General features: G+C 38.6%; 1 protein-coding gene across 5 annotated transcripts in view; it reads left to right on the forward strand.

Annotated features, from left to right (window-relative positions):
- Nucleotides 1-251: 251 nt before the first annotated feature.
- magi2b (membrane associated guanylate kinase, WW and PDZ domain containing 2b) overlaps nucleotides 252-24223 on the forward strand; it is a 152184-nt gene continuing 128212 nt past the window's right edge. For 2 of the 5 annotated variants that reach the window (XM_046848688.1, XM_046848687.1), the window contains exon 1: nucleotides 253-1109. In XM_046848688.1, coding sequence (XP_046704644.1) covers nucleotides 812-1109 — 298 coding nt within the window. In that variant the 5' untranslated portion in view covers nucleotides 253-811. Of the gene's footprint in view, nucleotides 1110-24223 lie in introns of all 5 variants that reach the window. The other 3 variants (XM_046848689.1, XM_046848684.1, XM_046848686.1) reach the window with 3 other exon arrangements.

Raw genomic sequence — 24223 nt, forward strand, 5'->3', positions numbered from 1 at the left:
AAATGCATGATTTGCTGTTATTCCTTATATTTGCTCTGAACTTGTTAATGGATAATTACACCAAACCTACTTAACAGTTTCCCACTTAATATTTATATGTAAATATATTTCAAAATACAGTTTAATATCATTTATATTTTGTTATTCTTATTGCTATAGTGATTGTTATTATTATCGTTATTAGTATTATTAATAATTAAATAATAACTACCTCATATTTAAAGAAATGATGTAATTAGCTATGAGTAAGGTTATAACAAAATGGCATGGCACAAACCAAAATAGTATGGGAAAATACTTGATTCAAATTTGCATAACAATTTAATAACAAATGTCTTGGTTGTAAATAATGTTTCGGTTGTCATAGAAACATCGAATCCATAAAAAAAATAAACAAAATAAACTACCTGTGTTATGAACACGTTTAAGTTCCTACTGTCCTTAATAAACGTGTGTATAAATGTTAATATGCTTGTGGACCGAAACTGTTCAATATGGCAACACTGCTCGCTTGCGCGCGTGTGTGTGCGCGGGCGGGCGCGCGCGCGCGCGTGCGAGACGGTCCCGCTTCGGTTGCGTAGCTACTGCTGCGGCTCTCGGCAGAAACGCGCGCGCTACGTGCTCCACGGCTCCTTGAGCCGCGCGTGCGTTCGCGACGCTGGTGTGAAAGACGAAGAAGAAGCAGAAGAAGAAGAAGAGAAGGAGGAGGAGGAAGAGGAGCGTCCGGTAAGCAGCGCCGAACCACCGAGCGACCTGATGAAGAGCCGCCCGTTCCCGACGCGCTGCTAGGCGGAAGGAAATTCTGTCCGCGATGTCCAAGAGCCTGAAAAAGAAAAACCACTGGACGAACAAAGTCCACGAAGCGGTGCTCACTCGCAACAAGGAGGGCGAGCTGGGCTTCGAGCTGCGCGGCGGCGCCGAGAACGGCAATTTCCCTTACTTCGGAGAGGTGAAGCACGGAAAGGTGGCCATCCAGAGCGGCAAGCTGTGCGCCGACGAGCTGCTGCTGGAGGTCAACGACACGCCGGTGGCCGGTCTCACCACACGAGACGTGCTGGCCGTCATCAAGCACTGCAAAGACCCATTTCGCCTCAAGTGCGTGAAGCAAGGTGAGGCGGCCTGAATCCAGCGGCGGAGCGGCGTCAACAGCGGCGCGCCCCCGCTGCGCGCTCCCGCCTTCGTTATCCGTTATCCGTTATCCCGTCGTGGTGTTCGCGTGTACGCGTGTGCGCGCGCGCTTGTGTGCGTCTGCGTGTTGTAGCCTTAATAGCCCTGGATGGCTTACACAGTAGGACAGGCTTTGTCCGGGACGCAGTCCTGCCTTTTGCGTCAACATCAGTCTCCGACACGCGGGCCTCAGCTACCGGATTTAGCGGCGTGTTGTTGCCTTGGTTACGCGCGTCTTCCGCTCCGTGGCGCGTTCGTGTGGCCTCGTCCACGGCCTGGGACCTGAGGAGCTGATCCGCTGCTCACGGGTACGCGCGTGGCAAAACGCTCCAATGAAACAAAGCTGCCTGTGCAAACGGATCGCGTGGAAGTAAAAGAGACAGGCGAGGTGTGTGTGCACATCTGCACATTAACACCTAGAGCTTCATGCAGATGTTGTGCTTGTGCCATATTTGCATGCCTGAAAATCCTTGGAGACAATGAACATGGTCGCTTGAGGTTTGCATAAGAATGTAACACATAGATTGTGTCTGTGTTTGTGTGAGACAGAGAGAGAGAGTGTGTGTGTGTGTGTGTGTGTGTGTGTGTGTGTGTGTGTGAGAGACTGTTTTCAAAACAGAAAAAGGGTGACAGGAGGACACCACCTGAGCGTGCATAACACAAGCTTGCGTGTGCAGAATAATGTCACATAGTGTTATTACAATAATTCAAGGTGACGTGTTAAAAACACTTTCCCAACAGTGAAGCTTTAAATCACGAGGAGCTGGCTGTGATCTGTATCGACATCTAGACCTCTCCAACTTTACTACAGAAACCCCCTGGTACCAATTTGCACCTCTGAAAGCACCAACGGATATTTGACAAGTTACACAGTACTTGTGAAAATCTCAAAACAATACCATGTTACATAGATATCCTGTTTTGATGCGACTGAAAAGTACTGTGAAATATTTGGACATGATATTTTACTACCACGTACAACCACACAGGACCAGAACACAGCTTTTACACAGCCCTCAAAACGCTGTCAGCTCGGCGGAGGTGGAAATATCATATTGCTAACATGTTGGTAGTGTGAATATCGCTTGTGTGTGTTATCTGGGCCTAGTATAGGCTTTTTAACACTTCACACAGGCGTGCCCTGGTCTTTTGTTTTTCGTTTTTTTCTACGATTTCATAATAATTATGAAGATTTCACTGAACACTTCGAAATAAAATGAAATAACACACATGAAATTATGCAGTGACTAAGACGTGTTAAGCCAAGTCCTAATTATTATAATTATTTGAAATCATTACAAGCACACACTTTGTATCTTCTCAAACATCTACATGAGGAGATTCATCCAGGAGGCTTTGTGTGAGACACGCCACAGTTCTTTAACTGTCCACTCAGGCGTAGGTAATTGCACATCACTTTTACGTGCGTCCTTTAACTGCGCAGTCTCTCACAGTCTTGGCTTGCCATTAGCTCCACGTCTTTTTAAATAGCTTTTTTTAGGTAATTGTATGAGTGTAAACTGAAACGGCTTTCAGTTGTCAGGTGTTTGTTTGGTAGATGTGTAAATCAGCACAAACATGACATTATTAGCAGTCGGTTTTGAAGTATAATTTTCCCCTTGATATTTCAGATGATTAATAACACCATGTCAGAGTTGTCCTCAGAGATGTTTGATGTCTTTTCTTGAACTTATCTTTTAATTTGTTTTTTTCCCTCTTCTCAGTACAATATACTGAATGCCGTACAGAGTCACTTTCTAGAAGAGCAAATCTTAGTGAGCAAAGCCCCTGAGGACGGAGAAAGCGTTCTGGCCATAAAGCTTACATTACTGTGAGTCAGTCTTCCTGCTGTTGTAACTTTGTTGGCTGGACATGGACAAATCACTAGCATGGGCCCCGGGGACAAGAAGAGTATGTGTTTGGGATATTAATTTTTTTTATTCACTGATGCCTGGTGGCTAAAGATCATCTTCTCTCATTCAACACCTAGAGGATGAAATAACTCTTCTCACTATGCTGGAGTCATTAATTTTTTTTATTTCTACTAATCAGTATTAAGAAGAGAAGAAGCACAAGAATATTATCAGCTCTGAGGTCAGGAAATGTAAGTTACAATAATTCTGTGTTGTGGATTCTGTGAATTTGTGAATTTGGACTAATCAGCAGGTAAACAGGCTTGTTTCTCTTTTTATTGCTCAGACGAAGATGGTTATCCAGTGATAACTTGATAACTTTTGCAGCTCTGGTAATATAATGGATATTGTTGCAATGTGTTTATCATGTAAAGATTGTTGCATTGCACAAGCTTTTATTAAGCTGGAAATGTATTAATTGCTGTGTGTATGTATACTAAATGGGATTCAGCGCTGAGCTTACAACAAAGACATTTTTTCAGAAAAAAGACACAACACGGTCACTTTGTGGCAAAACTGTTGTCAGGAGTAGCCAGTCTGTAGTCAGGCCAATTGAGAAAATTAGCTGTGCCCTCTGGGTGGGAGGGATGGCATGCTCACAGCACCACTAGCCATTTGTACGTGCCTGTGTGGTCATGTATGTAGAAGAGGGTAGATAGTTATTTTCTATAAGTGCTAATCCGCTCTGTGATGCAGTTTGTAAAGATGGCTTGCTTTACCTGTCTTGGTGGTCACACATTAGCCTTCACTATTTCTGGCTGCTAGATGGTTGTATGATTGTAGATGGGGAGATTTCTGCTGTTACTGGGGAATTTATGTAGTGTTTGTATCTGTGTTAGCACACTTAACTTGCTAACCAGCTCGCCCTGATATATTATGTCATATTAGAGACTGTTTTTAGCCAGGCCAATTAGGTTTCTGGCCAAAGCACATTAAAGCAGCACATTAGAGCTCTCACTTGCCTGGTGAGCTTGCTAATGGATTCAGGAAGAACATAATGTAAAAACAACTTAAAACTTGGGTTTCAATCATGTGACAAATCCAACCCAAATCCAAGCAGCTCCAAGTTCTTTCTTTACCTGCAGTTCCACATTTCACTGTCCACTATCCTCATACTAGTACAATGCAAGAGTTCATTTGAGTTGATTTGGTAAAAAGGGCAGAAGTGATTACACCGACATGCTACAGAGTGAGGAAAGACCTACTCATACAGACTACATTCAAGTCATGATCCTCATGTGAGTTTCTCATATGCATGCAGGGAAGAAAGAAATGATTGAAGAATAAAGCATCTGCAGGGCAGGAACAGAGTTGAAACAGACTTTGGAGAGTCACAGTACTCAGAAAGCCCTCTGGGTTTAGAAAGTCGAAAAGAACAGAATTGGCAACTACTTAAAAAAAAAAAATCCATATTTATTTTAGTCCTTCATAACGAATAATTCAGTGAAATTAATTAGGGAATATTTCTAATTGAGCCTAGAAGTTTGTTTACACATGAGAAGTCCTGCTGACTGATTACACACTAAATTAAACATTAAATAAAAATATGCAAATGGATTAAGCAGCAGTAGGAGCTGCAGTAAGAAGAGATTCTATAGATTTATTCATAACAGCAGCAGTAGATCAGATTTAAGGTAAGGTGTGGTAAACGCCACCTCCTCTGTTTTTTTTCATTGGCTTTTGTGCTGTGTTGGATTGCTCTGATTGACTGAGAGAGTGACTGTATAAACACCACACCAGCATTAAATTGTCACTTCACTTGAACTAGGAATTAAACCTGTTCCAGCATGACAATGCCCATGTGCACAAAGTAAGCTCCATGGAGACATGCTTTACATGGGCTGGACGATCTTGAACATCTTGAATGGCCTGCTATAACAGACCTCAACCTTATTGAACACTATTGGGATAAATTAGAGCAGTGCCTGCACCCCAGGCCATCGCACTCTACATTAATACCTGACCTTACTTACAGCCTTGTGGCTGAACGAACACAGATCTCCAAAGCACATTCCAAAATCTAGTGGAACATCATATAAGAATAGTGGAGAGTATTATAACAGCAAATAGGGACTAAATGTGGAATGAGATGTTTAAAAAGCACATACGACTCATATGATCAGGTGTCCACGATAGTTTGTCACTGCTGCATCTTGCAGTGACAACGATAAAGTGTCCACCAGAATTATTGGCACCTATAAAAATTATCACAAGTATATAAATTATTTAAGATTCTTACCCAAAGAAGTTTCAATTTAGTGTATTTTCAGTCAAATATTGAGACTTTTATATACTGAGACTTTTTTTCTCAGTCTGTAGGAACTTGTTCTTTTTGCCCTGTTTCACTGGGATATAAATAGTTGATTGCATCCTATCATCTCTTGTTCAGAACAAAAGAGATTGAACAAATCAGGTAATGGATTTAAAGTTTCATAATAAGTTAAAATACCGTTAAGCACAATCAGGGCCTCAACCAAATGTGTGACTTTTGAAACAGGCTGAAAATTTCCGGGAATTTGACCCATGAGCCATCAGTGAGGAGGAGGGTGGAGGAGGATAAAAAGCACAAAGATCACAGTTTCAGAAATAAACAACTTTGCAAACAAGCGGCATGTTAGAGACGCAAATAACAGGGTGATATATTAATCCGAATCCCAAAATGTTTACTGTTTCTTACTCCCCCTTATGTGCTATTCTGGTGCACTCTGGCTGCTGTGCCGTCATCAAGCCTTTCATCGGGCTGAGTACTCATAAGTGCTTGGTATGTGGAAAAAAAATATCTTTTCTTATATTGCTTCATGAACGATTGTCTCAAGCAGAAGACTTACAACTGCAAAACTAATCATCGGAAGTCCATGCTCAGGATGTCACAGGAAACCAATTTGCTTCAAGATGCTGCTCTTTGGCTGTGAGTGCCAGCCCATTGCGTAAAAAAGACTATCAGTGTGACAGCTATTGGTTGGTGTTGGTGAGATGATTACAGGCTGCCTGCATGAGAATGGGCAGAGACTGATTGCAATCAACAAGACGTGTTTGCAAAGGGCAGTTGATCGGGAAATAAAAGAGTGAATCTGTATAGCAGTCTGGCTAAAACATTAATAATTACTATATAATTATAAATATATAATAACTTGCTGATATAAAACTATCCATCCTGATGACGTTTATAATGTTTGTATATGTCATGCACCACTAGTCAGGTAAATATAATGATATGGTTGTTATTTAGACAAAATTGAAAATCGTATAAGACAATTTGTCTTGAGACTGTGTACAGGCCATAGAAGAATGTGAATGTGAACTAGTAATGCTGTACAAAATACTGTTTGTTAATACACTGTCACAATGTTGACTTTTAATATAGTGATATAAGCCTGCTATATGCAAATGAGGCGAGAAGTTTTTTTACAGTAAGGATTCAAAGCATTTCAAAGGATCCAGAGGCTTTTTATGTTTCTGATGATAAATCATGGCAAGAATTGCATTTCTGGCTCATACATCAGAGCTTCGGCAGGTTTAACATTGCATATATTGCAAATAAAATTGCACTGTGATGTATTATAGATGTAACCTATTGTCCAGCTTGTTCAGTCATGCAGTCTCTTTGTACAGCTTTATTGTACACAGCGAGTGAAAATGGGGTAAAGGATTTTACAATAATAATAATGTGCAGCGTATATGGGGCTGATTATTGGGATATGTGTTATGGTGTAGGAAAGTCCTTCCCATGGGGGAAATCGTTTTCTTTTTTCTGGGGAAACAGAAACTTCTACAAACTTTTCTGTGCTAAAATATGGTTTCTGGCCTTTTTCTTTTTTTTACCAACGGTGAAAACTATAAAAAATTATATTTGAAGATTTGATTCTGACTACAGTGCCAGAGCATTATGGGCATTTTGACAGCTAGGGTGCTATTACACATGGAATTGTTCATTTTCCCATGGCATGTAACTATCCAACAACATAATTATAGTCCAACATGATCTTTGCAGAAAGGTGCAGCAAGAGAATGTGAGCAAGATAAAAAAAAAATTCTGTTGTTTAGTTAAAATATTTTGTGGTTTCTCAAAGTGCTATCAGATTATGCTCAAGACAGCAAAACCATTTGGCCCAAATCTTAATTTGTATATTTTATAGCAGGATTTAGTCACTGCTTTTGCATTCAGAATAACCTCCACTTTTCTGGAAAGGCTTTTCACTGGATTTTAGAGTGTGGCTTGGGATTGGGGTTCATTTGCTCACAAGAGCATTAGTGAGGCCAGGTGATTATAGGTGAGGAGTTCTGGGGTGCAGTCAGTTTTCCAGTTAATCCCAAAGGTGTTCAGAGGGGTTGAGACGAGGGCTCTTTTCAGGACATTCACTCTTTTCCACTCCACTCTTTATGGAGTTTGCTTTGTGCACAGGCGCATTGTCATGCTGGAACAGGTTTAGTTTCAGTGATAGGAAATTCCTAATTCCTCAGCCGTACATCGTGTACAGATGTTTGCGTCATTTTTGCGTCATTTACTTTGTGGCATTTTTGGGAAGAACCACATATGAGTTTGATGGATGGGTTTTCTCAAAGTTTTGCACTATGTGTGAATAATTGTGCACGTCTATAACCTTCCAAAAATAAAGCTTCCATGTCCTGAGCTTTCTCCTGCCATATAATGATGAATCACATGCTCTGGGATTGGTTATTGTGTGGTTGTTGTGATGATGAGGGATGGGGGTGGGTGATTCGGCAATGGTTCCTGGCTGACACAGCAAGACAACCAGTTGCATCACATGTGAGGAAAGCATTATCCTCATTTGGATACAGGCTCAACAGCTGGCTAGTGTCAGTGTGATGGTCAGGAATAGAAAAGCATAAAATTTGTTGGCTGTGTTTGTGATGTTTGATCACTAGGATTCAAACTCACACTCTCCTACCACGGCTTTTCTGTTGTGCCACTCATTCTAATTCTTATTCAAACTTTCCTAGTCTTACACTAAAACCTGACTTATCAGAGCAGCGGTGTTAAGCATTTAATAGGGTTTTACATGTTTGCTCTCTTTTACTCTTTTCTATAAACCCCATTGAATTTTATTTCCCAAAACGCAAGCCTTTAAAGAGTTGCCTAATCTGTGTTTGTTGAAGGTCACCTTTAAGCGAATAATGTTTCATAAATTTATGCTGCTTTGGCTGTTCTGATTTCACCATCGGGACTCTGGGATCCGGAATTTGTGCATTTGTCATGCTGTAAGAGGCTGTTCCATTTCTGTCAGTGAGATTGGCATGCAGAATTAAATTTACTTTAATGCACAAGGAGCAGGCACGTGCGCCACGGCGCTGTTGCGTCACACAGCTGGACATTCATCTCCGTGACTGCAGGCTGGGGAGGAAAAGGAAGGTTTTCATTATCTTAGACTCTTTGCTTTTTTTGGTCACTATTAAACCCATTAACGCTGAAAAGACTAACATTCTTCACCCCTGCAATGACATACTGCCCCTTTTTCTATCAGTTTTCCTAATAGCCAGGTGTTCATGGGGTTAATAACCTGTTTGAATCTATCACAGGAATAGATTCCAGGAGGGTTTTGAAGAGGTTCTTCGATCCCAGGGGAGGAAATGGTGCTCTGAAGTCAAGTCCTTTCACTATACAATTCAGCCTCTAACCCAGAAATGCACTTCACACAAAACTAGACAACTTACATTACTGATATATTACAAAATGTAATCTATCATCCAGGATTCTTTAACGTTAAAGAATTTTTTACATCTCAGCATGTACAGTTACGTTTTCCTATAAGCTTTCTTGATGCATGTTTGCTCCACAATTGGCAGAATCATAAATCTGATTACTTTGAAATTGAGATTGCATTGCATTTGATCCTTAACACATTTTCCTCTCTTTTACATTTTATTTCATTATATGGTATGTTTAGTTTTTCTGTAATGCCAGTGTAATTCCAGTCCAAGGAATACTGTACTGTAAAAAAAAAAACAGTTTTTGATGTTTTATCAGTACTGATGTTGAAAATTTCAGCAAAAACACAGCTGGTTATATTAATTAGAAAGTCAGAATGTATTAGAATACTATTGAAACATGATTGTGTGTTTTATATATGTGTTTATATTGTAGTTACAGTTTTCATTTATTTAGGGTTTTTTTTTTTTCATTAATTTTTTTTTTTCCCCTAATAGTTTTAGTTTTCAGGATAGTTTTTGTTAAATAGAACAAAAATGTGAAGCAAAGTTCTGATCATGATTAGAATACTATTAAAACATTCTTTATGAATAAAATTCTCAACAAATCCAGCAATCTTGGAAGCAAGAGCCAATAGAAAATTGTCCCCTCTTTTTATAACCATTTCGCTACAAGAAAATTGTTCTTCTCCTCAGTAAACACTCAGTTGTCACTCCCAACCTTGTGAAAGCACCTCACACCAGTAAAGGCGATAATCAGCTGATTTAGCCTCGTACTGTCTCTGATATGTGCAACGCGAGATCCAGTGGGACTGCTGCTTAATGCATAGTAGCATTAGGAGCAGGATATGAGCAACACCATCATCCTGATTACCTTCATGTATTTTGCAGATGAAATGGGAAAAGTGACTCACGGCCAAATGAAAGCGCTCTAGTATGTATGTGGGAATGCACCAATGCAGCGGTTACGTCGGTGTGGTCTGAAACCGATCCCAAAACAGATTTCATTCCATGAATTAACCATTTATATCATCTGTCGATTTTCTTTATGGATTTTGATGAATAGAGTTTGATTTTGTCGCATGTTTGATCTAAAAAGTGCTGAAGTTAAAGAGTGACACCACTTCAGCTGCCGCGTGACACTGAAAGTGAGACACGTCCCTCGACTGGACAGGTCATTTGCTTCGTGTTTGCAAGGTGTCATACAAGGCGAACCTCAAAGACACGACACGAGTGCTGGGTTAAGTGCGTTTTATTAAATAGCAAGACAAATGGGCTCAAAAAACGTGAAACAGGTCATGGTTGGGCAGTTTGCAAACAATACGAGGGTAAGAATAAGAAATGAGAATAACCTGTGATAAAAACAGCTGGGTAAATGACAAAACGCATCATTTCCCATCAACCAAACGCACACACTGGTAAATATATACACAAAAGAAACAGGAACGTGAGAACAGCTGTGAACGAAAAGACAGGGGTGGATAAGGACCAATTACAAGACAGGGGTGGGGACAGAATGTAGAAGTGTGTAGCAATGCAAGCTTATTTGCAGTGTAAATAGTAAATAATGGTACACATTTGTTTCTGTTTTTTTATTCTTCTTCATACGCTACAGCATAGTTTGAATAAATAATACGATTAAAATTGATGACAGGATGGTGTGATGTGGCCCAGGGTAATTATGGTTTTAAAATATAGCTTATATCTATTTTTATTGTACTGTTTAATTATTATTTTTTGTTCAGTTACTTTTAATGGCGCATAAAAAGTTTTGATTTAATTTGTTTGATGAAAAATTATTCCTTTTAGTTTGTATTGCCTTGATAAATCCTTGACATTTGTAAACGTGTATTTGCCATGGTAGAAGAAATGACCAAAAAGATTATCTAATATCTAACAAGCTACAAAGATCACTTGATGTAGAATGGAGCTGCTTTGACATTTATTACATTTATTATGGAAGACCTTTCTGAGGAAGAAACGTCCGCTCTGGAGCCATTTGCGCAAATGATAAATAATATGAAACAAACTAGAGCAACATATTCTATAATCACAGACAATCTAGAACTTGGTATAGGGCAGGGCAGGGCAGGGTGAGGTTGTTTCCCAATGAGTGTATTTGTAGGGCGTGTCATCGTAAGAAGTGGACGAGTCATTTATTGTTGTTATCTTGTTGCTTGTTGCGCGTAAGAATTCATGTGAACTGCTTGGAACAAAGTCATAATGTTGAAAGAAGCCACTGATGGATTATGTTCTAATGGTTGACTTTGTGGGTACCATAAATATACAAAATATCTCAAAGTACAAAAAAAAAAAAGGGCACAAAATATTGAGGTGTTTTTAATATTGTACATTTTGAGCAAAACATTTTTTTTTTTGCTTAAAATGATTTAAACAAAAACACAAATGAACACAATGTACATGGATTACATACATATTTTTAAAAAAAATCACATTTGCAAATTTAGAAAAGAAAAGAAAAACAAAAATCTGATCACTTTTGCAACATTTAAAATATCGTAATTTCTGGACTATAAAGCGCACCCATATATAAGCCGAAACTGAATTTGACAAAGATTATTTTTTTTACATAAATAAGCCACACCTGAGTCTACACTGAAACTAATGAAGTTTACACAGGCTTTAACGAAAGACAGTGTCTGTTTTAACGGGTGAAATATGTTGTGGCTCCTTTAAGAGCAAAGTGCCATTTTGGGAATAGCCTGCCGCCGCATTTTTCGCTATTACTGCATGTGTGCAAGACCAAGGAATATGTCCTTATTATTTTCTGATGCTGATTTCTAAGTTTCTTTGACTAACCCGTAACGCTGTTGTCAAGAATATTAAAAAAAGCACGAGTTTTGGAAACCTGTCTGTGCTTATATGATTTCTGTTGCAACTGGAGTTAGCGAGCTATCCCCCTTGACCCAGACTCAAAACATTACAACGGGTTGTATCTAAACAGTAGCCGACCAAGAAAGTCATTGTTCACTGTCTTCCTCCTTCCTTTCACAACTATTTCTCTCCAGAGTTTTTCTTTTGGCATCGTCGTGCATTTAAAAAAACGTTTTTTCTCCCGATGCCGTGCAGCTCAGAACACAGGTGAGGTGCGTTTTTTTCATTTCCGTTCGGAAATTTCATTGGTCTAATGTTATGGGGCTCAGTTTTTTGGCTTGAAGTTGGTGAAACAAGGGGAAAAAAAACCCGAAAAAAATTCATAAATAAGCCGCTTCATTGTTCAAAACGTGGGAAAAAAGTAGCGGCTTATAGTCCAAAAAATACGGTACAAAGAATCGTTTCCACTTATTTGGAAACAGATTTTGTTAACTATAATAACCAGGATGTAGCCGAATGTGAATCAGAGTTACTGTTAGCATCTCAAAGCTGAGTATTTTTCAATGCTGTATGACGTGTTTTTTCCTCTTTTGCTGCAGCCACTTAATTATTTAGGAACGACATGCTTTGCATTTTATTGGTTTATAGTTTATAGTGTGGAATTTCGTTCCTGTTACTACTTACAGTTATTACAGCAATGAGCTATAAAGTCGTTCATCCAACAGCCATTTTTATTTTCTTTTATCTCTTCTTCTGCAAAGCTTTCTGTTTTGCTCACAGTCCAGGGCTGGAAAATAAAGTTTTACCTTTGTATGGTACAAAACTTCGTAGACACCGGAGACTCCATCCATAAATATCCCATCACAGAAAACTTCACATCAGCCATTTATCACATTTGAATCTGTTTATTTAGAGCCTCTACCGCACGAGCCCTGTAAGGTGTTACTATAGAAACGTAATATAAAAGCTGCTATTATAGAAAACAAATCAACACCTTTAGCCACGTGAGCTTTCAAGGGCGCTCAAAATACAACGCGATCCTCCTGACGCAAGGAAAGAAGAGCTGACATATTTAATCAGTGAATTGTTTAGTGGTAAGATGTATTCAGATCTTTTCAGGTTGAATATCTTTTTGATGATTATTTCATCAAATGCGAAGTGTCAAGAGGATTTCATAAGAGCCTCCGACCGTTGCACAAAGAGGGAGTAAATTATGTCACTGATGTGAAATCAGGTCAGCTGTTTTGGCTGTTGAAGAGGCTTCATGCACTGTGAGCACCCTACATTCAAGATGTTTTCTCTGACAAATAACTGTGACCTTCTTCCAGCAGATGGACGGGTATTGCAGTATGAGCTGGGTGGGATTGTCTTCCAAACTATTTACCATGAGGAAGGGACATGTTTGCCACAACAACAGCATCCGCTTGTTTAATGTGTGTGGTCAGGGTCGGTCAGCTGATCTGCTGTTATCAAACAATGGCGATATGAAAGACACAAGTGTAATAAAACACAAGCTGGGCACGTAAAAAAATGAAAAATCTGTTTTTTTCCCTTTATTTCTGCTCATTGGCACGGTCGCATCAATTATTATATCCTGTCATGGTCAATGAACCTGGACGGGACTCGGAGTCCGCACCCACTGCCTGGAGAAGGTTCCTCACTCATACACTCAGAAAGGTTTGGGTGATGTCACATCAGTAAGGGAACTGAACCCAAATTAAAATGAAGGATTACAAAAAAAGATCTAAACCTTCAGGAGTCCAATTCAGAAAAAGAGGAAAGCAGAAGGGGGGAAACGTGCAAAAGGTAAAGGTGTGTATGCTGCTCTATCATCTCATCTCGTTATAAGAAGGTAGTATTGAGAAGTGCATTTAATGAAATAGGCTTAAAACTGTATATCACAGGTTATTGTGTTGCCTGCTATGCTTTTACACGTCCCAATTTAGGAAGATTGTGGACCTTTAAAGAAGTAGATGCCGACCTCGCAAACATCCCTAACCATCTAGAGACGTACCAGCTCCATTTGGATCCCACTTCATGTGGAGTTTGAACATTGGACCTCTTTGAGTGTTTAAAGGCTCTGGCATGGAGTAGCTGGTGTTGGATCTGTGATGATCGCAAATATTGAGCTATTTTATGAGTTGCTCAGTAGCTCCTGGTTCCACATTCCGGTGCTTATGTTAGTTCTCACTCTACAGTGTTCTGTATTGTTTAAAAGATTTATAATCACACTCTTAATATCACCCAAATGAGGATTCGTTCTTTTTTGAGTCTGGTTCCTCTTAATGTTTTTTCCACATAACATCTAAGGGAGTTTTTCCTTGCCACACTCGCCATGGCTGCTCATCAGGGATAAATACACATCATTCACCTTAACTGTTACATTCTGTAAAGCTGCTTTGAGACAATGTCTGTTGTGAATAGTGCTATAGAAAAAAACTTGACTTGACTTGACATGAAGCAAAAATATTTCTTTTAGCTGCATAACAGAATTTATAGTATGTAGTTTATTAAATGTGTGTAGCAAGAAAACAATTGCATCTTAACTAGTCTAGTTGGATTGTAGTTAAACAGCACTTATTGATGTGGTTCCTTTAATTGAGGTGATGTTATAAAGGATTTCTTTGATTGTACTAAAAAGGTCTTGAACTGAGTTCAGTATGGGGGGAATCTCCAGTGCAGCTTAAAAGGCTCATATAAAAGACCTCTATTATAATGATATACATGTTGTATGAATCTTATTGCTGCAATTAGGGTTTATGGTTCTTGGTTCTGAGAGTTTGATAAATAGTTCAAAATGACAAGTAAAAATAATTGTGCATTAAATGCATTTGGGGTGATATTTCTATATGAAAGTGAGCTCTCAGAAATGTCAACAAATTTGTGAAATTGCTCAGAATATGTTCCTACTCATCCAGTGACGGCAGCTGAAACAGAGAGGAGCTTTTTAAAGCTGGAACTAATCCATGGGAGAGACGTTGGGTCATGCCGTGGTTCACCCATGGCGTCATTCAAACTAGAACCTCTATTGCCGGTTGGTGCTAACTGCTTAGCACGAACACACAGTTCAGGGTCATTTCAACATCAAGCAGAACATTATGAGAGGGAAAAACGATGGAAGAAACTAATGACTTTAATTTGCCTACAGCACCCGTGGCCTTGTTTGCGCAATTCTTTTTTAAGTCGTTGAAATTAAAGTTTTGGGCTCATAATAATTTATTAGATATCAATCAGTGACTAATTAATATCATTCTATTAATAGATTGATGAGCTGAGAGTAACATTAGTCTTTTTACATAATCTGAATTGATTTAAGTAAAGAGTCTTGTGACAAAAATCATAATAGTACTTGGACACACATTTGAAGGCAAATACTATTGTACTTTTATTTAAGTGAAAGTTTAAAGGGAGCACTTTTACTGGAGTCATATTTTACCGCGTGTATATACTTTTACTTAAGTACATGCTTTGTGTTCCTCATCCACCACTAGTCTTTACTTTTGTGTAGATTTTACAGATAAGGAAATAAATCTCCTGCTATGTCTGTGCTAAATTTACACTCAACATTTGGACATTAGGATGAAAACATGTGGATTTAGAATGAGCATTTTTTTCCCCTCTCAAAAGATTCATGATTTTCTTCCGATTCGTCCTGCCAGTTTTCTTTGCGACATTACTTGTGAAGCCGCTTCAAACGTGGCCAGGGCTTCGAAAAGTGGTTTTGTGCATTACGCTGATTGAACAAGTCATCTAACGCCATCATTAGTGCAATGTCATTTTCATGCCGTTACGAACGTCTCACTTCGTTTCCTGTGTGAACAAATAAAAGCCTGGCTTTAATGTATACAGATGAAATGATCTCCATCTTCTTAATAGGCACCAGGCTGAACACATTAGTGTGTTCGGTTCAATCCGAAGAACGCGAGTCTCCGCAGCCATTTATTTTCAAAAAGTGTAGCTGTTTCATTGCCTCCTTAAACACGTTTCGGACCGAGAGCTTTCAGGCGTCATCTCGTCTTTATCAGGGCCTCCTGAAACATGTACTATAGAAGACATAAATGAATCTCTGCATGCATGCGTTACTGCTGCTTTAAAAAATTTAAATTAACATGTTTGAGTCTTTAAAATGGCAGAGCAATGATTGACAGGCTCTTTTTTTCCCCTGCGTAGCTGATATACATGTTATTGTGTTCAAATTTCACAGTAGGAAGAATGGAATGACGATACAGCAGTGATGGAGCGAGTTAATTAATTATATTAATGCTTATTAACACTTCTTCCGCGCCTTAAATGTCTCACGTCGCTGTCGAGTTCTTGATTCTCATTAATCAAGCAGCTCTGACAGTAATTCAGCTCGCAGCTTTATAATAATGCAGTCGTTCTGATAAAACGCCGAACTCAAGGACCGTACGGTGGAAACTCACACGTAATCACACGTTGACACGGTACATTTTCCATGAAGGATTTTTACCTTATACATTTTTTATTCATTTAATTAATTTGAATTATTTTCACGATAATGACAATATACAGCTGTTATAACGTAAGTGATGAGAGGAACACATTTCTGGAATTTTGTGGAATTTTAACATGTGCATTAAAAGCACGTAAAAAGTTCTTTAATCAATAGAAACCATGCGATCAGTGAAGACGCTGTGAATTAAGGGTTAGACTTCACAATGTGCTGTTCTAGAAAAAGAATCAATCTGAACAGTCAGCTCAGTTCCTAGCTAAGTCTGATGAGTGCTAGCGTCTTGCAGACAGGCCCTTAAACTTGAGGCTATGTCTACACTAAACAGGATTCATTTGAAAAACGGCGTTTTCATTTAAAAACGCTCCCCATCCACACTATCTCAGTGTGCCGTCTCAATGAGGACCAAAACAGAGAGGAAAAAAGTTAGTGTGGACATGGCTTTAAAGAGCTAGCAGTCAACCGTAGCTAGATATGTTACATAAGTTAGCCTAAATGTATGATTAGCCAGCTAGCTAGGAAAGCACACTATTACCTGCACATGAATATCATTTATTGCGGATAGAAACAGGTTTTATGTGAGCAGGCATTGGGCTTTGGTGACTTGCTATGATTTCGTAACTCTAAAGCTATAGTTACAGCACAGAACTCATGTCTCTGCTTGATTGGCAGTGAATGCTGGTGCTATAAATAAAAATAAAAAAGGAAAAAAGTGTCAGATTGTGAGTTTAGTGCAGTGCTGTGCAGTTTGACATGAGCCATGCTGATTGATATGTCCTTTATTTGGCTTGTAATCAGCAGCGGCAAGCGGTGGCACAGAGTAATGTGCACACTTCCACACTTTCAGGATCAACAGAGTGAGTCAGAGGCAGCGGTCACGTCGTCCCCCTGCTGCTGAACGACCGCGTTCACGTCGCGCAGGTGAAAGGGACGAGACCGACAGCTGTAGGTATCCTCTGCAGAATAATGTGTTAGTTCTATAACACAGGCCTTAGAGTAGAGTTCAGAGAGAGGAAATGAGGTGTAATGAGGTGATGTCAGCAGTCTCAGGTGTTCTTCTGCAGGTAGAACAGAAGCACGAACGTGGATATGAGCGATACAGAAGGAAGCAGTCTTTGTGTTTGTGCATGCATGTGAGTGTGTGTATACACTGTTTAATCAGATGCACATCATGTACCTGAGTTATTGATCGAGATGGCATGATGGTTTTTTTTTCCTTCTCTCTTTCCTCACGCCCGGTATCAGGTTCAGCTGCACTGTACGGCATCTTTTCAGAGAGGAAAAACTTTGGCCGGATCGATAATTTGCTCTCATGTTCTCTTGTCTTCCTCAAGGGCAAGAGTGTCAGCCATGATTATGCTGGCGGGAAAAAAAGGCACATGGAAAACACCGCGAAATGTTTTATTATCCTCACCGCCATTTACCAAAATCAATACGGAGATAAATTACAGACTGGTATGGACGATCCAGTTTTACTGTAAGAGTGATAGCTCGAGTCGAATCCTTACTCCTCATCATTTCATATCAGTAATGTTGATATTAATAATCTTGATGTATTTTTGAGTCCAGAGTCCTAAAGTGCTTCAGAGGTATAAAAAATTAAACAGCATTTATTGTCAGTAATATCACTGTGCTATTGAAATCTTGAACGTGTTCGGTGTTGATTAACAGTAGCTCCTGCTTCGAGGCAAATTATAGGTTTATATTAACGTGTTTATTTTGGATACGTTGTTGTTTCTATAGCAACATCTATGGTGGACAGTTTGTGTAATCTACCTGTAGTAATAAACTGTATGAAAAGTTTATTTAACCCTGGTAGCATGATTTTTTAAATATTTTAAGGAAAGAAATAATTTTTATGATTTTGCTGATCCCTGTTTGTATCTATCATAAAAAAATTGCATCTTGTTACCAGATTGTTGTTGGTTTGTTGGCTTAGGGGTTTTCTATTGTACATATAATGAGTAGAATAAGGAGAAGCCAAGCGATATATGCGCTAGAAATAAGTTGAATTTACGCGAAAGTTCTGCAAATGGTTTATCAATTACAATACAAAGCTTAATGTTAAATCATTTGCACATGAAACACATTAAATCATTAATCATTAAACACATTTGCATAGTTTCTAATAGCGTTTCAACTAAATCAGTGGTTCCCAACCCCCGGGCCGCTGACTGGCACCGGTCCGTGGGTCAATTGGTAACGGGCCGCACAGAAAGAATACATAACTTACATTATTTCCGTTTTTATTTATTATCTGATACTAAACGATGTTTTATTTTGGAAAATTACTGTATTCTCTCCGCCGCATGTGTCTATTTCTCACTCTTGATGAATGTCAAGATGCCTCGGTCACATGTCTTACCTACAACCACTACCTTCTTAAAGGGGCTGCTCCGGCTGCTAACACAATACATTACCACTAAATTGAAACCCCCAAGCGAGCAAAATGAACACAAAACAACATGGATTAACGTTTATTATTATTATTATATTTAGAAAACACCAGTTTTTATGCTGGCCAAATCAATTTCATTTGTTGTATTTATACACCACACCTTAATGGCCGATCTGCGAAAATATTGTCTGACATTAAATCGGTCCCTGGCGCAAAAAAGGTTTGGGACCGCTGAACTAAATGACCAATCGACTCCGTGTACGCATGTGTTTAGCTTGATGTGTGTGCGTTATCTGTGGTTCTTTTTCAAACTGTTATAAAGTTGGAGGCACACAATTGTAGGATGTCTTCGGATGTGGTAGCAAAAAAAACCCTTTCCCTTCACTTGAACTAGGAGACCCAAACCTGTTCCAGCATGTCAATACCCCTGTGCACAAAGCCAGCTCTATGAAGATATAATCTACATGGTGTGGAGTGGAAGATCTTGAGTGGCCTGCTATAGTCCTCTGATCCCCACCGTATTAAACAATTAAACTTTAAGATGAATTGAAACACACTGCACCCAAAGCCCGATCACTTCACCTACATCAGTACCTGATTTTACCAAAACCCTTGTATATACAATATATAAAACTCCATACAAATCTCTACAAGCACACTCCAAAATCTAGTGAAACGTATTCCAAGAATCGTTGAGGTTATTATAACAAATGGGGATTTAATGTGGAATGGGATGTTTAATAAAAACACAAACTAATTTTACGGTCAGATGCCCACGAACTTTTGTATAATAAAACACTTTATTGGAATATAATCAATATAGAGTCTTTTGTAAAGCAGCTGTGCTATTTAACAGTAGTGCAAATGAATTGTGTATAGTCCAGTTTGTTTCTTTATTTCAATAAACTTATTTTAAATTCACGTGATTTGACCGAATAAATGTGATAATCTGAATACTGTAATCTGAAATGCTTGCATAGGATGTTTTTTTTTCTCATTCGATTAGCACTTGTCTGTTTTGATATTGCCTGCATACACACACACACACACACACACACACACACACACACACGCACACATATCTACAGTGTGAGAGTTTCTCTCTGTCAAGGTAATACCATTAACACAATCAAAATATAAGCATTTTGCAATATCACCCTTTAATATAAGGTTAGATTCTCATTCACAGAGCAAGCTAGAAGCTAGACATTCATCTAAGCAAGCCTAACTAGCAGATTACACAACATGTGAGGTTTAGGGATGATTCATGCTAATAATAATATTATTAATGCAGAAAGGAGATTGAAGCTCCAGGCATGTGCCAATGATCAGTCATGTCTGTGGAATATTGCCATATATTATATAAACAATTATCTCCACATGAATGGAGCCTCAATCACCTTTCTGAATTAGTGAGGCCTCATATTGTCTTTCTGCCAGGTATCTGGTTCACTAAAGGATCAAAAATGTGTGCGTGCAGAATCTACACATTTTGTGTAAACATTACAAAAAGCTGGCATTACTCAAAAATTCAGAAGAAAAAATTCTGAAGTTTTCCTCAATAAAAATGGTAAATAAATGAATCATGTGAAATTGTTTTGAACTTTTCGATATGAACTGACCCGCTGAATATTCGTGTTTCTCGCTTGAAAGATTTTCTCCGCTTTCTGTCAAGTTAATTGGAGAATGTTTTGAAATGATTAACTTGAACTAACTACCTTTCGAAGTGTTTTTGAAGTAGCTAACATCTGACAAGTTTATAGTGAAAGTGAGTTAACTACATTTTTTTAGGGAAGACATTGAAAGATTTTGGCAAAAAAAGTTACTTTTGGTCATTTTTAGAGTAAAGAAAATCTGTGTTCAACCCAGTGTTAAAACCAGTCATTACAAATCATTTTAATTATAATGATCATTACGAAGTTATTACACAATGGTGTTTGTTTCTTTAGAATCCAACATCATAGTAAAGTGGTAGACAAATTGTGTCTATAAACTGGATTGTACGGTAACCACCAAGCACCTGCGGCGAAAGCTGCAGCACCTGTTTCATTTATGATGTAAAAACTAAGTTTATATGAGCATATTCTTATTAATTACTGTACATAACATACTATATAGACAAAAGTTTGTGGACACCTGACTATAAGATGGGCATGTGCTTTTTGAATACAGTAATCCACTCCACCCCAAAAATGCTATTTTATGTATACAGTACTGTACTGTATTAACATTTCATAATTAATAATTATATTTTTATTTTTAAATGTCATTATTTAAACATAAAAAACTCCATAAAAACAATTCCCTATAAGTTTTTTAAGTTTCTATCGTGTTATCCGCGAGAGACCGGGAAAATCAGCTAAACAAATCTGTGATAACCCGGGGGGACGAGATTCGAACCGTACTGCATTCCATTCCACATTTAGTCCCCATTTGCTGCTATAATAACCTCCACTCTTCTGAGAAGATGCTCCACTAGAGTTTGGAGTGTGATTTGTGTTCATTCAACCATAAGGGCGTTAGTAAACTCAGGTACTAATGTTGGGTTAGGAAGCCTGGAGTGCAGTTTGCATCTTAATTCATCCCGAAGATCTCTAATAGGGTTGAGTTCACAGCTCTATAGCAGGCCACTAAAGATCTTACACCATCCAAACCATAAAAACTATATATTCATGGAGCTGGTTTTGTGTACAGAAGCATTGTCCTACAATTATGTGCTTTCAACTTAGTGGCTTGAAAAGTCTGGTGTTCCAATACTATTGTTTATATAGTGTATTTTTCCTACACACCGAGGGCTAATGATGAGGAAATGAAAGAAAGAAGGCAGCAATCAGATGAAAAGAGTTGCAGGATGACCTGAAAGTAGCAAGAGCAACGGTTACAAAGAAATGAACTGCAGCGCGTACATGCATGTGTACAAATGTTAAGGCAAATCAGGACTCTTTTAAAACGATGTACTATATATCAACATAGAACATTAATTATCCCCTATAACTACACACGCCATGATGTGTTTATTATCAATTGCAATGTACAGCTTTGTATTTTATATGGCGACGTAAAAAGTGCTTATGAGTAAACTTAGACTTGGTTGATATTGTGTTTAGCCTAGAAATGAGTCATATCGTCTCTGTTTTGTTTTTTCTACTGTCTAGCATTCTTACAGTGTCTGTAAATCCCGGTATATATACACAGAGCACACTGTTGTTTTACCTCAGACAAGTGATCTGTGAAAGAGCTCTATTGAAAATGTATTACATATTTCCACTCTTCACCAGGTTGACAGGTCTGTGTGTGTTTATAGGTGTTTGTGTGTGTGTGCGTGTGTGTGTGTGTGTGTGTGTGTGTGTGTGTGTGTGTGCGTGTGTGTGTGTGTGTGTGTGTTAAGATCCGGCAAATTCTCAGCCTTTTATTGTCTTTCATGTGTGTTTGCATGTCTATTTATTGATCTGTTAATCAAGAAGTCATCAGTCATCAGTAGTCAGAGCAGGCAGCTGTGACGTGACAGCCCAGAGGAACAGTGCAGAGAGGAGAAAGATGGAGAGATAGAGCCAGAGAGAGAGAGAGAGAGAGAGAGAGAGAGAGAGAGAGAGAGAGAGAGTCTGTAGAGAGAAAAGCCGTTTAAGTGAGTGATTTCCTTTAGTCATTTTACTGACTGCTTACATTATGGGTCTTGCTGTTGTTCACCCTGACAGTGGCTTTTAACAAACGATGAGCCTCTGCTCAATCTGCTACACTCAGCCTTTCACAGCTCGGACCTTTTTTTCTCTCTCTCTCTCTCTCTTTTTACATTTTTTTACTACTATTTTTTTTGTGCATCTTATTTCCGTAGCATGACAGCGCAGGAAATATATGAGCACCAATTTACACACATCAAAGCTTTTGGTTTTGACAATGAAAAAAGAGATTTCCAGCACAGCAGCATGAAGCCTCCATCATCTAGCAGACACGTGCGAGCGATCAGGGGTTTATAATCTGTCGCCGCTTTCCCAGAAAGCTCTGTAGTGTTATGCTAATTTCAGCGGCTCAAAGCAACACTCTCTGTCATCTTACCGTGATCTTTGTGCCAGGGCGCATTTGGGGAAACAGGCTCGTTTTTTTAAAATATTTTTTTCTTTACGTATTTGGAAGCAAGCCTAGAATTTTATTCCATACACCAAGGTCACCTAGGCTGATTTTCTTTCCTACACCGTATTGGTGCTGTGCGGTCTGCTCAGCTAGGATTTCAGACAACGCTCTCTTCGAAGAGAACACATCTATAATGTGGAAAGAAGCCAGAGTGTTCGTTTAGCCTCTTAAATCTTTTTTCCACTAGCAGTGTTAACAGGCTTTAAGTCTCTCAGAGCCATCAGAAGCGCCGAGCACGATGGCATCCGGTTTTATTTACGCACATACTGCACGGAGGAAGACCATTGCGGTTAAATCAGCCTTGCCTGCGATTAATGCTTAGCATTTCATCCCTGCACGTCTAATACGTCGGACCTCAGTTCAACAGCCATCCCATACCATATGTAGATGACAACTGGGATAGCTCAGTCTAGCACAAATAAAGCTAATGGAGTTGATTTGATACACTTATTATTGCATTTATGACAACATTGTATTTATATTGTTGCATATATTGGGCATGGCAGTGCAATCTGATGTTCAATGTTCAAGAAATAAAAGTCTTTTTAGTCTTTTTTCCCCTAAAATCATTTCTAGCATGTTCCATTAAAGCCTATTAAGCTTGTTACTTATATGGACACGTGTTTTTTTTTTGTAAAGATAAATAATAAATAATTTTCTAATCCAACTAGTGTGTAATCTTTATTAATGTCTTTAATTAAAAAAATTACACATGCTGGTTTGATGTGTAAGGAATGAAACACAATGCTAGTAAATTAGCTGTAAAAAGTTTGTCAGTGTTTTATGGTTTTTGAGAGACTCATGCATGTTCCTTTTGTTTTTACACTTTAACACAAAAACCCGGTCATTTAATGGTTTTACTTTGATTTAATCGATTTACTTTGACCAAACAAATATATGTTTACAGAAAATCTTCCTTAGAATGAATACGAGCTTTAGATGGATAGATGCAACTTTATTGCAATTGCACAATACAGCAACGAAATGCAGTTTAGTGGCTATCAGTGCAAATAGTAGCACATGTGCAAGCTTCGTTGGAATGACACCCTCTTAGGATTTGGACAGTTTGCTTCTAACAATATCAGCAGTTCAATATGATTTGGGTGCAGTGACCGGGCAGGCCATTCCAAGAGAGATTACACTCCAGCCGACTATGCGTTGGCTCATTGTCTTGTTGTATGGTGAAGTCAGTTCTGCAGTCCAGATGGAATTGCAAGGCATTGAGGAATGGTAGCCATGTTGCGTATATACAGACGCTCCCCACCTTACATGGGGAATGAGTTACGTTCCGAACGACCGTTCGTATCATGAATTTGTTCGTAAATTGTTACTGTGTTTGTTATTGACTATATCTCCTAATGATGTAAGAGCTATAAATACTATCAAATAAACAATAAAATACACTAAAACAAATCGAAATAATAAAAATACTGTACACAATATTTTGTATTATGTAATCAAAAAATAAGAAAAATGTTTACAAAAAAAAACACTTAAAAAAATGTATTCGCCCGTGTCCAGTGTGCATCATGTAGACCCGTTACAGTTGATGACTATATATATATATATATATATATATATATATATATATATATATATATATATATATATATATATATAAACTTGCAAAGTAGAATGAATGCT

Source organism: Silurus meridionalis, chromosome 5 (genome assembly GCF_014805685.1).
Source record: "Silurus meridionalis isolate SWU-2019-XX chromosome 5, ASM1480568v1, whole genome shotgun sequence".
NCBI classification, from domain to species: Eukaryota; Metazoa; Chordata; class Actinopteri; order Siluriformes; family Siluridae; genus Silurus; species Silurus meridionalis.